This window comes from Eucyclogobius newberryi, unplaced genomic scaffold (assembly GCF_026437365.1).
Source record: "Eucyclogobius newberryi isolate DKJ021-1_F unplaced genomic scaffold, fEucNew1.0.hap1 SCAF_6, whole genome shotgun sequence".
Lineage (NCBI taxonomy): Eukaryota > Metazoa > Chordata > Actinopteri > Gobiiformes > Gobiidae > Eucyclogobius > Eucyclogobius newberryi.
This window is the reverse complement of record NW_027316278.1, coordinates 9,360,519-9,374,510: the sequence shown is the minus strand read 5'-3', so window position 1 is coordinate 9,374,510 and position 13,992 is coordinate 9,360,519. Positions and strand designations below refer to the sequence as shown.

The window sequence follows — 13,992 nt, the reverse complement described above, 5'->3', positions numbered from 1 at the left end:
TTTATGATCGTAGAGAGAACATGATTTTTTTATTTAATAAAATAATACCAGCCCTTTAATTCAAGTTTGAATGCCAAGATTTATCCTGGTACCATTCAGAAGAATCACTATTTAACTTCTCGCAGCTCAGTTGAGCTTTAAGTGTTTCACCGTTTCTTCTATATTTTCTTACTAATCAACCTCCATGTTTGTTTTGAATTGAACTTATCATGCAATTCTCATTAGTAATTACTGTGCTTAAGTAGATTGTGTAGGTACAGTATGTACTTCTTGCTGATTTTTTCTTCTTCTGAAGACAGAACCCACTTGTGCTGCTGTGTTTGCCTCTTTTACCAGAGAATTGTACTTTATACTTGAGTTGTGAACTTCAATACTTTTACAACCTATGGATTACACTTAAGACTGAAGATCTAACGTTTGGAAATTGCCATTCTGTTCTTTAAATAAAAGCAAAAACTGATCTGCTGATCCACGCTGGTTATAACAATATAAAGCTCCTGTTGGCTTCCTTTTTATACTTTACTTTTGTCTAGCTTGTATGTTGTATTTCTTGTCATACCCTTTTGGTTCTTCTTTTTTTTAGTGCTAAAGCGAGCCAAGAAAAGCAAAAATGACCTGATCAATGCGGAGGAAGGAGAGGACCATTTCACAGACATATCATCTGTTGGTGAGTAACTTTTCAATAGAATAGAAATGGATTTTGACAATTGATTTTCATTTTTGGCGTGTTTGCTTCACTTCTTTCTGTTTGGACGCTTTAGTTATCCATTTATTTACTTGAAGTTAACTGGTTTAGTCAAGGTTTAGTGTCATGGAATTAGACATACACCAATGCTCTCCTTAACACACAGAGAACACAATTCAACTTAGAATATGAAACGATACAGAAACGTCAGACTTTTGTGTAGCATGCATGGGAGAAACCGCCGGGCCGGGTCACCCAGGCTGTTGTAAGCAGCCCGGCGACCCTCCTTGGTCTCACGACGTTTTTTTCTCATGCAGGTTGGTTTTATTAGATATTATGGAATAGGCGGGTCACATTTCTCATTGGACAGCTTCACATCAAGGCACTTGTCTTTTACAACAGTCTTTCTTCCTTAGAGATAAACATGGGTAATGTTTACCCAAAGCCCCTGTGCTCTTGCACCCCCTCCCTAGGATAAACATTCCCCTGGCCCATCTTTACCATACCTGCTACATCTTCCCCCTTGGTCACATCCTCCGCCAACTCAACCTGGACTTTCACTGCTACGCTGACGACACCCAGATATACCTCACCACCAAATCCACCCAAAACCCTCCCCTCAGCCACATTGAAACCTGCATCTCTACAATAAAATCATGGCTCACTCTCAACTTCCTCAAACTGAATCAGTGACAAAACAGAGCTCCTCCTCATTGGCACCAAATCCACTCTCAATAAAACTGGTCCCTTTTCACTCAGCATCGACACCTCGACCATCACCCCCTCTACCCTGGTACGCAATCTCGGTGTCATCATGGACCCCACCCTCTCCTTCACTCCCCATGTCAGCCACATTGTCAAGACCTCATACTTCCACCTCCGCCGCATCGCCAAAATCCGACACTGCCTCACCCTCCCCGCTGCTGAATCCCTCATCCATGCCTTCATCTCCTCCCGCCTTGACTACTGCAACTCCCTCCTCACTGGCATCTCCTCCCATTCCCTCCATAGACTCCAAATGGTCCAAAACTCCGCTGCCCGCCTCCTCACCCACACCCGGTCCCGTGATCACATCACTCCCGTTCTCCGCTCTCTCCACTGGCTCCCCATCAAGCAGCGCATAAACTTTAAAATACTCCTCCTCACCTTCAAAGCTCTTCACCACCTTGCCCCCCCCTACCTGTCTGACCTCCTCATCCCCCACCGCCCCTCCCGAGCTCTCCGATCCTCCTCCTCTCTCACCCTGACTGCACCAACATCCCGACTCAAAACTTTTGGCGACAGAGCATTCTCCCGAACAGCACCCCGACTCTGGAACTCCCTCCCCCAACCTGTCCGCCACTCTCCCTCACTCACAACATTCAAATCCCGCCTAAAAACATACCTCTTCACCCAAGCCTATGACCTCCCCTACCCCTAGCCTCCTCTACCCCATTGCCTACACTTCTACCCCCTGTTACATCCCCATCTTTTTCTCTCTACTTCTTCTGTCTTGTTCATTTTATCTGTATATTAATGTGTTCTGTACGTGTTGTCCCCCCTGTCTGTAAATACCCCCCCCTTTTTTATTATGTTCAGCGTCTTTGGGTCACTGAAAAGCGTTATATAAATAAAAGTTATTATTATTATTATTATTATACCTTCACAAACAAATGCAGTTTGTCACACATGCCGTTTTTCTCTTAGACTAATGATGCAGATAATATATCACTATTATGCAGATAAAATACACCACAGAAATATAATCCTATATTTACATTTTATCACATTTAGTCTGAACTTATTTTTTATCAGACGCTGCCCTCCAATATAAACTTTAATCCACCTTATTGCTTTAGAAAACAATAGTTTGAATTGAAATATTGCACAGTTTGCCGTGGATCCTCTGTGTTGAGTCATATCTATGGATTAAAATAGACCTAGAAATGATTAGCCCACTGTGCTTCCTGTGCTACTAATGAAACTCTAATGGAGCCATTTTTCTTCTCCTTTTTTGTGTCCAGCTCCACTTGACATTAGGGTTTAATCTAAGGGACAGAAAGTTTAATATAGTCCGGGCCACAAAAGGTTGAAGAGGATGAGAGGCGATAAGGTGCCTAACAACGGGGGATTACTCTGTGTACAGTTGAAACTACTGTGAAGCTAAAAAGATTAAAAAACAGAATAAACCTGGAGTTGTTTGAAGTGAATTATACCACAAATAGAACTTTGCACTATGACTAAGATTAAATTCGACAGGACAGTTTGCACCAGAGCACAGTAAAAGCATCGTTTGGCTCATTTCTTACATTTTTGTTCAAATTAAATCACAGTATGTGTTTTTCTTGGTGTTTGATGTCAAATTTAAAGATGTGTCACAATACAAAATGTTCAAACTCAATCTCGATACTAAGAATAACGCTTGACACTCACTCACTACTGATTGCAATACGACAATGATACTTATTTTAAAGACAGAAATAGCAATTATTTTAATATTACCATGTAGTCTTATTTTGCGTTAAAACAACATGCTAAAACTATTCAGAAAATATCCAATCTTCTCTTATTTATGTGATTTTTTTGCGAGAATTGATACTTGTTCAACTGAGTATCTAGTTTCAATGCTATTTTTAGTATCGATTAGTATCTGGGTATCAACAGGGTAACAAACGCTGCACATTACATCTCCCAGATAATCAATAGTATACATTTGAACCCCCTTAAGAGAAATGTGTCTTGTTGTCGACCCCGTTGCTGTCCCTGAAGGTCATGCCGCTACCCCAACATACAACCCCAACTGCAAACAGCACTTGCTTTGTCCAGTCCGGTTCATGCTCGAGCTGGACTCATTCTGTCATGAGGGACGCGATACTCAACCCGACAGTACATATGACCTCATAGCAGATACTTGTACTGCACTGGTTCACAACACAATCACATGTGAAGCTTGGATACAGTTATCAGAGCATGATCTCCACGCTGAGCCCTGAGCTGGACTGTGTCAAGCCCGTCTGTGATGTCACCACTGATATGAACCTCATGGCCGTTACTGCAATCAAATACTGCACGGTTCAGTGTACATAACAGTAGCCCGAGCCGCTGTACTTATATATATGTATTTTTTTATTTCAATATTATGGCTAAATTACCTATTGTTTGAATATTTTCTAGTACAGGATGTGTGACTGTGCATGTGACAGATTATATTTTATCTTTAAGTTAAATATAATCAACATGACAAGTTTGATGGCTCAATTTTAAACTCTTCCTTTAGTTAATTTATTTATGTAATGAAAATGTTTTTAATCCTATATTTTTCATATCAGAATAAGTTAATTGTTGTCATAAAAGCATTCTTGGCCGGGTTCATTGTTATGCACTGGGTAAAAGGATTGTCATGTTATGATCATGCATTTAGTGAGGTGATTTACTTTACTAATTAGCATGTGAACAACACTTTTTTACATTCAACACGTGTGTCCCTCCAGCTCCACAGGGCTCTCCGTTTGCCCGCGGCAGCGTCAAGAGTAAAAACGAGAACTCGTCGTACTTCAGGAGGAAAGAGAAGAGGATCCGTTTCACCATCCGCAGACTGGTTAAGTCCCAGAGCTTCTACTGGACCGTCCTGTGTCTGGTGGGACTCAACACGCTGTGTGTGGCCATAGTCCACTACGACCAGCCCGAGTGGCTCACGTATGCTCTGTGTGAGTATCAACCCTCAAAGGAACGTCCAAAAGTGTCATACTAAGTCACAGCTACTACCTATTTTTGTATTTAGAAAGAAAAGGGGCCAAAACATGCAATTTGGCACCTACATTCTAGACTTCTACATTCATATTTTATAGTTTTTAGCATAGTTGATGTGCATTAAACATAATTTCACATTATCTAGCTTAGTGTCGTTAGTTCTTAAGATTCTCAACATTCTGGTATGAAAAACTGACTCATTTTCCAGCCATTTGAAGGTTAGATGTTGATCTTTTTAATACATTAGCTGATTACATATTTAGCTAAAAGGTTTAAGAATAAACCACAGTACTAAACGATTTTGCGTGTGTTTTGTGATGTGACGCAGGTATTTGAGTACCTTTTCCATATTGTAAAAACAAAGCCTTTTATTGGATTATTTGAAGTGGACTAAAGTGCTGCGAGCCTCTGCTGTTCTTTCCTGTTTTTCTTTTGGCTGCAGCAGGTACAGAACACGTAAACACAAGTCTCCCACCGAGCTGCTCCTCTCACTCCAATCCAGCCCAGAAAATCAACAGGGAGCCAGTGTTTATTAACCTCCGACATTGATCGTGCCTTTCCCCCCTCGCTCGCTCTCTCTTTCAGACCTGGCCGAGTTTGTCTTTCTGGGACTGTTTTTGGCTGAAATGTCGATGAAAATGTACGGACTTGGACCTCAGAATTACTTCCACTCTTCATTCAACTGTTTCGACTTTGGGGTGAGCTTTTGTGTTGCGGTCCCTTTGCTATTCGCTTGTCTGCAGTAAATTACTGTAAGTACTGTAAATACATCTGTAGCCGCTGTTTGTCCTGCTGCAAATGAGCTCTTGCAGCAAAGACTAACATGGTTTTCAGACGTGATACATTTTTTTCCTTATTCTAGGCTGGATTTTTTTTGTTTAGTAGTTTTATTATTAGTTTGATAATTATTCGTTTTTACAATTATTATTTTTATTTATCTATCCATCTATTTATTTATATTTATATTTATTGAAGTTGTGCTTGTTTGGAGACTTAATTGGTTAAATATGCTACAAATAAAGTTGGATTGGATATGACGACTGGTTAACTTCAACATTGTGTTGTAGAAAAAGATTCAGTTGTTGTCATCTGGACTGATAGAAAACAAAGAGGTTTAGTTTCTGTTGAAACCAACAACACCTTTTCATCAGGAGGTCCCGCCCCGGTGAGCAGGGCCTACCCAGAGTAGGATAAATATCTGAGTTCTCGGTCTTGATTCGCAGATTGAGTCCAGATGATACAACTGAATCTTTTTCTACAATGGAACACTCCTGGACTAATGAGGGATTACACCAACATGTTTCAAGTCAACATTATGTATTTTACTTTGAGATAATTGATGGAATATCTAACCATAACCCAATGTCTAAGTTCATAACTGCCAATCATTATTCTAGTGTATAATGAATGACTTCAATGCATTTAGCTACTATTGAACCCAGTGTAGTATTGCACTTTCTGGGATGAGAAACTGGTTGCTGTGAAATGTTCATAACTTTGGTACGCTTTGACTGTCATGGATGCACTTTATGGATAAATGTCACAAGAGGAGTTGACTGAAGTATTGTTCACTTAAGCGTTTGACTTGACCCTTTCACAGGTGATTATCGGCAGTATTTTTGAGGTGATCTGGGCCGCCATCAAACCTGGAGCCTCCTTTGGTATCAGCGTGCTGCGAGCTCTGCGCCTGCTCAGGATTTTCAAAGTTACCAAGTAAGAAAGTCAAAATGCCTCCCTCCCTGTGCCATATTAGATCCATATTTGCCTGAACGTATTTGTACAGGTACTGGAACTCTTTGAGGAACCTGGTGGTCTCTCTTTTGAACTCGATGAAGTCCATTATCAGCCTGCTCTTCCTGCTCTTCCTCTTCATTGTGGTCTTTGCACTGCTGGGGATGCAACTCTTTGGTGGACAGTGAGTATAAATCATTTACCCACGTCTGTATCAAACTATTTATTCACTCAAGAGCAGGTATTTTAGTGTAATGTGTGATGTCTGTGTGCTTTTGTAAACCCCAAAATTACATCGAATTGTTCTATGTTACCGGTAAATATGATCTAATAGTAAAGAATCCAGGACTTTTGATTTAACAAACAGCTTCAGCCTCAAAAGGGAAGGGTACAAAAACATTCTAATACCTCCTTTAAAGGTAGACTGTAACCAAATTATAAAGCCTTTTGTTATTATTTGGACTTCAGACTAAATATTTAAATAACTTGGTTCCAAATATATATTTATCAAACATACTTATTTGATTTCAGTATTGTAACAGCTGACATGTGGGGAATACATTTGATCTTTAAAACAGACCATTCAGATTAAATTTATCTGACTTACCTTATTTAAGTTTTGAAATTTGGTTTAATCTATGATCAGAAAATTGTGGACAAATACAGACGATATAATACTGGCTCTCAACAGTCAACAGTTCCTTTCTCTTTCCACTCTCCTGAAAAGTGAATTTGAAAAAAAGCCCCAAGATAAATTGCTGTGCCATTTGAACCTGCTTCATGTGCGTTCTTCCTGATGGGGGCGCACATAGTGAGGTCTCCACAGACACACACAGATACAAAATGTCAGCAGTGGCACAGCCCATGTGACAGCGACCACACGGCCTGGGCCAATGGCACAGTGGATCTGAATTATACCACAATACAAGCTTAGTTCACTATAAACCAGATAATATAGTAGATCCATGGTGGAAACGCATCTCTGTAAAAATGATGATTGAACTGTCATAGAACAGAGAGTCAAAGAATTCGTTGATAAAATCCAGTTAATCTGCAAAACGAAAAGGTCCAAACCATGTTCCACTGTGTAGTCAATTAAAAACATATTTATTATAAAACTACTACTTCTACTGCTACTATTACTATTACTAATAGTGCTGCTGCTGCTGCTTCTACTACTACTACCTTACTCTTACATTCTTTATTTATTTCATCAGTTTTTCAGAAATGCTCCGACAATAAAACGTTTACTGTATTTTAAACTGAACAAAAATATAAATGCAGCATTTTTCATGAGCTCAATTCAAAGATATGAAACCTTTTCTATAAAAAAGACTCATATCTCTCAAATATTGTTTCCACATTTTGTCCAAATCTCTCACTGAGCAATGAATATTAATCCATCCCACTTCACAGCTATATTTCATATTTTCAGTATCAGTTCAGCTCATGAAAAGTGGGAAAAACAACTGTTGCATTTATATTTTTGTCCGGTGTGTATTAAAAGTATTACATTGAAATGACAAATACGATTAAAAATGTCATATTTTAGTTGAACACGCCTTCATACCCAGCTCACATGCACCGCTGTATTGATGGCCGTTCTCCACAGTTTGACAGACACGTTATTGGCTGCTCTTGATTACACACCAGTGATTCTCTCCCTGCAGGTTTAATTTTGAAGATGAAACGCCGACAACCAACTTCGACACCTTCCCAGCAGCAATCCTCACCGTCTTCCAGGTAAAGGTCACACTTGTGTTTTCGCCCGCTTTCTCTTCTGTGTCTACATAACAGAGGCTGATGTTAATGTTACTCAAGTATAGGTAATAAGAGTAAAAACAAACGTATCTGACTGGTTCATGGGGACAAAGTCAGATCTCCAAAGCACAAAGGTCTTGGGTTCTCAACCATAAACAATGGAGTTCCCGGTTCAAGACTTTGGAGTTCCACACGTTTGGGCCCAGTTTGAGTCCTAATACAGACTTTGTCCTGGTTTAGTCCTAGTGTGAACCGACCACAAGTCTATCAAAACTATTCTCTCCACCAACAGGCAAAATATTAAGTTAGTGTACTAATTGATATTAAAACTAGTATTGAAACTGGTTACTCATTTGAGCCAGTATCGATACAAAAAACGACATAATTTGACCTTTCCTGAACAATGATCTTGCAAACAACTACTGGTATGTCTATTGTCATTTTTCCTATCATTGTGGTATTGAAACCGACTATGAGCCTAATCCCTAGCATCAAAATTAAGTCAGAATTGTCAGTATTTTTTGTGTCTGACAATGTTGACTTTTGTATTCCGACCATATAATGTAGACAATTTAAATATCTGATCTGATACATGCAAATACTTTGTACTTATTTGGTCTATTAATCATTTTCGGACAAGCAAATATCGCACGTCCAACATGTGACAAAAGCAGAGAGAAAAGAAGGACTTCACAATAAAATATCACACGAGAGTGAATCCAATTTACACATCATATTCTCTCCAAAATGAAATGTTTCCCTTATTGTTTCGCCCGAGGGATCCACCGTCATTGCACCAGTTGCTTTACCATATCCCAACTATTGTAAAATGTACTTCAAATACTTCTCCTTCACACTGCATACGCCGAACCTTTTGATCTATGCCCTTTGTTTGGCAGATCCTCACTGGCGAAGACTGGAACGCCGTCATGTACCACGGCATCGAGTCGCAGGGCGGGGTCCACCGGGGCATGTTTTCCTCCATTTACTTCATCGTTCTGACACTCTTTGGAAACTGTATCCTGCGCAATTGATCGCCTTTCCCCCGGCGGCGAGTTTCACACGGGGTTGATAAACGGCCGCGATGGTTCAGTATTGATTTTTTGCTGTATCGATCCTTAGATTTGTTTCATTTTTTTTTTTTAATTCTCCCCTTAACGCCGAATGCAACCAGACACGCTCTTAAACGTCTTCTTGGCCATCGCCGTGGATAACTTGGCGAACGCTCAGGAGCTTACAAAGGTAATTGGTTCTTTCATTGCCTGAGTGAGAGGTCAGGACTGGAGGTATGGTGATTTTCATGCTGTAATACGCTCCTATGTGGCTGGTCGAATGGCTATGGTACATTGGGTACATTGAAATGGAGGTGGTTGTGGATCATAAACTTGAATACCATTAAATCAATATATACTGGGCAGAGGAGTCAAATCCCAATGGTGTAGTAAAGTCTGATATTTCAGTGTCACAGTTTAAGCATTTGTCTTTGTAAAACGTCTACGCCCTGTAGAAATATGGATTTGCACCTCATTTAAAACCAGTATGTTCATCTTTTGCTGTGATCCAATGCAAAAGTGCATTCACAAGCGCTACACACTATCATATCTAAGAAAACGTGTACTTGTACTTGTACTTGAGCTCAGAGAATAGGCTGATTTTGCTTTACAGATTAAATAAGGTATGTGTGAAATAAAAATAAAGTAGAAACATAACTAGTCAATAGCAAGTGTACTTTATGTTCTCATGTTTTTTCTAATTATCACTTAGTTTTATGTGATTGAACCTTTGGTAAATATAGATCACAATAACAGTCATGTGAAGTTTGTGTAGCAAATGTGTAAAAAGGAAGTAGAGCTGAGGAAGAGGCGTGTGGTGGTAACCTTTACTTCAGCTCATTAACTGGATCCATATTTTGTCATGTAAGTGCACTTTTACTTGAGAACGACAATAAATAAAAGTGGCAGACAATGTGTAACAAGTTTAGATTTAAAGTGACAGGTTTTTACAATTTTCTTTTGAGTAGGTATTTGTGGAGAAAAGATGGAAAATCTGTAGAAAATGACAGGAAGTGACATCTCACTAGGGACACTCATTCCAGTCAAACTTTGCGCATCATTTAGACAAAGAAACAACTGTTTTGACGCTCTAAACAACAAAACAAAGTCGGTCTAACATATTTTTATTTGTCAAATTAAAAAAATTGTGACATTAGATGAGTTTTTGCTGGCCAATTTCCTAGTGTGATGTCATCAATTACAAACAGGAAGTGAAATTATACAAACCAAAAATCTAAATATATTTATCTTAACTGCACTTTAGTTCAATGAATCACTTTAACACACAAAATGTCCAGATTCAGCCTCGTTTCATACGTGTAAAAGTTAAGTAGATGTGTGCGTATACTGCTACTATATACTATTCTATATATACACACTATACTACCATGTGCAGGATGAGGAGGAGCAGGAGGAGGCCATTAACAAGAAGCTGGCCCTGCAGAAAGCCAAAGAGGTGAAGGAGGTCAGCCCCATGTCGGCCGCCAACATCTCCATCACTGCGTAAGTCACAAAACCATAATCATAACAATATATTTATTCATGACGGTCTACGAAGAATGGTTTAACTATATCGTTGTATAGTGTGTAGTTTTTTCTGTTACATTTGTATGACTATAGGGTAGCTAGACCTATGTATTGTAACCTTTTCATGTTCCATATCCCTGAATGTTGTCTATATTAAACCTGTTTTGTCCTTCAGTGGAAATATAATGCAGTCTTTTTGTTTTAGCGCAGTTTTTGATGTGTTTGCCTGACGGACTAACCCCACCCTCAACACGTTATCGACACCTTGTTTTTGCATGAGCGGTTGGACTGAAATTCTGCTTGTTTTCTGGATTTCAGTGGCACTCTTCCCTTCTCAGGTCTGGGCTGTAGTCATAAAATGCATATACCTCGCAGCCATTTCTATCTTTACGGAGAGAAATCGGAAAGCGAACTGACTGTTACCGTACTGTTTTCCAAAGCGCGTGTCTCTTTCAATGCCTTTCTCTCTACAGTTCAGCCTGAGTTTTGACCTCCCATTGCGTTGAATGGTGATGGGGGGGGGGAGGCGGGGGCTACACGACCCAATGAAGCAGAGAAATTGTGTTTAAAGAAAAAACCAAACCGATACGTATAAATTGTCTTGCAGTTTCTCTGACTTCATGCCTTTTTGTTTTGTGCATGTGCAGTTTTCTAACACGCAGTCGAGGTAACGCGCACTCTAGCAGCTCATCCCTCTGCAGCGTTAGCTCACTGTGAGTTACTACCTACAATTTTGAAATACTGCCATTTTCCCCTTCTGTCACATCTATACTTTCCTGGAAATATGTCTGATTTTTCTGCTCCCCATTCTGCATTGTTATGTGTGTGAGTCAAAACAACACGGCGTTTGTGATGACAGTACAGTGCAGTGTGGTGTGTGTACAGGCCGTGTGTGTTTCAACCCAAGCCTATCATTTGTAGCTATTTGTCATTTCTGCTATTCCCGTCCACATTTAATGATATATTTAGTGTCAAGAAGTTACACATAAATCAAAGTTATTCTTTAACAGTCCGAGAACATAATTCAACTTAGAATATAAAACGACACAGAAACGTCAGACTTTGTATGGCTTGCAAGGGAGAGACCGCGAGATCTCATGGCGTTTTCTCCCTCTTGCAACTCCTTTTATTTCACAGTATGGATTTCACACATAATAGGCAGGTCACTTTTCTCATTGGTTAACGCGACATTAAGGCACTTGTTTTTTACAACTGTCTTGGTATTTTCCTTTGGTATTTTCCTTAGAGATAAGAGCTTGGGGAATGTTTACCTAACGTCCCTATCCCTGGGGTAAACATCCTTTTGCCTCCAACACTTTCACAAATGCCGTTTTTCACACATGCCGCTTTTCTCTTAGACTAATGATGCAGATAACATATATCACACAAATATAGTCACATTATCATTATGCAGATAATATATATCACACAAATATAATCATATATTTACATTTTATTACATTTAGTAACCTTTAGTTGACTTGGCAAAAACCCACTGAGATCGAAGCGTCTTTTTCAATGGTGGCCTGAGCCAAAGTAAAAAAACAAAACAGAAACAGATTAAAACATCAACAAGTGGCATTTAAGAAAGTTTAAACCAGAACCACATTTAAAAGCACAGACATAACTTTAGTGTGTGATGTTAGTTCTTTTTACTTGATTGGACAGCTCTCTGAAGCTAAGCAGGACAGGGCCTGGTTTGTACTTAGATGGGAGACTGCGGTAACACCAGGTGCCACAGTGAGGCGCTAGAGGAAACTTTGTTGTGTCCTTAGGCAAGACACTTCACCCACATTGCCTCGTAAAGTGCTTTCAGTCTGCACTTTACATGTTGGAGCATGTAAACATCTCTGTCAGCCTAGCAAAGTGACATTTATTTTATTTTATTTATCTAACAAAAAACATACATAAACTGGTCCATTGACTTCTTGTTTTGTTATGAAGCAGTAGTTAAAAAAACAGTCTTACAATCAATGCAAAAATAAGTAAACGTTAAATAAATTAGAAAATGTCGAGCCCAAAATCACAAATTGAGCCGCACTGTTTATCAATTATAATGTAATATAATGTCTTATTAACCAGGTTTGACTGCTGCAGGCACAATCGTGTTCTGAATTTGCTTGTAGAAACATGGCATAGGCACAGTGCATTGGGTTGAGTTTCCTGTCATGTCTGTTGTCTTTGAATCACTCCTCAGACAGTGGTGTATCATTCTATTATTCATAAGTACTACATCCATCACTGTCACGTTTCATCATTCATCAGTTTACAATTGACTTTTCATTCTCCTCCATTAGTGTTGTTTCTGTGTTTGTTTAATTGACAACATACTGTACATGCTTCCAGAGTGTATAATCTGTTATATCTGTTATTTAGAGACATCAACTATATCGGACTAAAGGGTGTTTCAATGCAACGTTCAATAAACCAGTAATGTACATATTAATACAGCTATTGAGATAACTACTTTTCCCCCCAGACTAAAGTATAGTCATTACACAAATTATAAAGCCTGTCTATTTCCATTGTACATTTGGTTATAAAGTTGATGTATAAAGTGTTTGGTTATGTCTTCGGTAGTGTAACGGGCACTGTCTTTGTTCAAGTTTTTGTTGTCTGTTAAGTTCCTGTCTCTTGAAGTCTCTCCCCTCTGTCTGTTGCTTCTTCTGTGTGTCTGTAGGAGTTATGTCTGCACCCCAGTTCATCAATACCTGAGGTAAAGCCGGCCGCCTGTTAGCATGGCAGGGGCAGGTCAATACAGGGGCAGCGCATTTCCATATCATCTGGCCATATATGGTCATTTATGTCATTATATGTGTGTGTGCTCATGTATATTTCACCCAATTAGACTTTGCTGTGTAGGAATGTAGTATAACACTTCTAGCACTGACGTCCTTTTAAACTCTTACCATCTTGGAACACTTTATTAATGAAAGGAAATTATGAATGCTCTAATTATGCCAAATACTGATGTTTTAATACAACATCTCAGTTTTAGCCCCTAAAAGTGAAGTAAAGCCTTATTTAGTTGTCAGTACCATTCAAGACGAAGCTCCCTGCATTTGGCCACTTCTTCCTCTCGTTTAATCCATTTGGTAAATATTTTGTAAGTTGTAATGGTTTAATTAACACCCATGCTCTGAGATGGAGTGTGGAGTTAAGTGTTTGATTTCAGAGTATTAAGGGAAAATCTTCTATTGCTATACAATATCTATTTTATTTGCTAATTTCAACCCCTCCCTTGTTGTCCTAGTGTCCAAAGTGCATGTGTTCAATCATTTCAAAGTGCCGTATTGCAATCGATGGAGAGTTCTTGTATGTCAGAGCATGGTGCGACGGCCATGCTTGGCTCCGTTCAGCCATAACCCATTGACAAGTGTCTTTTCACAGCCGATTTGATTTATGAGGCCAGAAGACGCTGCATTAAAAGCTCCATTGCGCCTCGGTCATACTGTAAATCATTCAACATCCGGGGGACGCCATGTAGAACAGAGTAAACTGCTGTTT

General features: G+C 39.3%; 1 protein-coding gene across 1 annotated transcript in view; it reads left to right on the top strand.

Moving 5' to 3' along the window:
* Positions 1–13,992, top strand: part of cacna1ba (calcium channel, voltage-dependent, N type, alpha 1B subunit, a) — a 146,583-nt gene that overhangs the window by 81,103 nt on the left and 51,488 nt on the right. Inside the window, exons 10-20 of the mRNA XM_072432636.1 lie at positions 584–667; positions 4,156–4,371; positions 5,000–5,112; positions 6,015–6,127; positions 6,198–6,329; positions 7,816–7,888; positions 8,806–8,923; positions 9,081–9,148; positions 10,355–10,461; positions 11,133–11,198; positions 13,166–13,201. Of these exons, the coding sequence (XP_072288737.1) occupies positions 584–667; positions 4,156–4,371; positions 5,000–5,112; positions 6,015–6,127; positions 6,198–6,329; positions 7,816–7,888; positions 8,806–8,923; positions 9,081–9,148; positions 10,355–10,461; positions 11,133–11,198; positions 13,166–13,201 (1,126 nt within the window). The remainder of the gene's footprint in view (positions 1–583; positions 668–4,155; positions 4,372–4,999; positions 5,113–6,014; positions 6,128–6,197; positions 6,330–7,815; positions 7,889–8,805; positions 8,924–9,080; positions 9,149–10,354; positions 10,462–11,132; positions 11,199–13,165; positions 13,202–13,992) is intronic.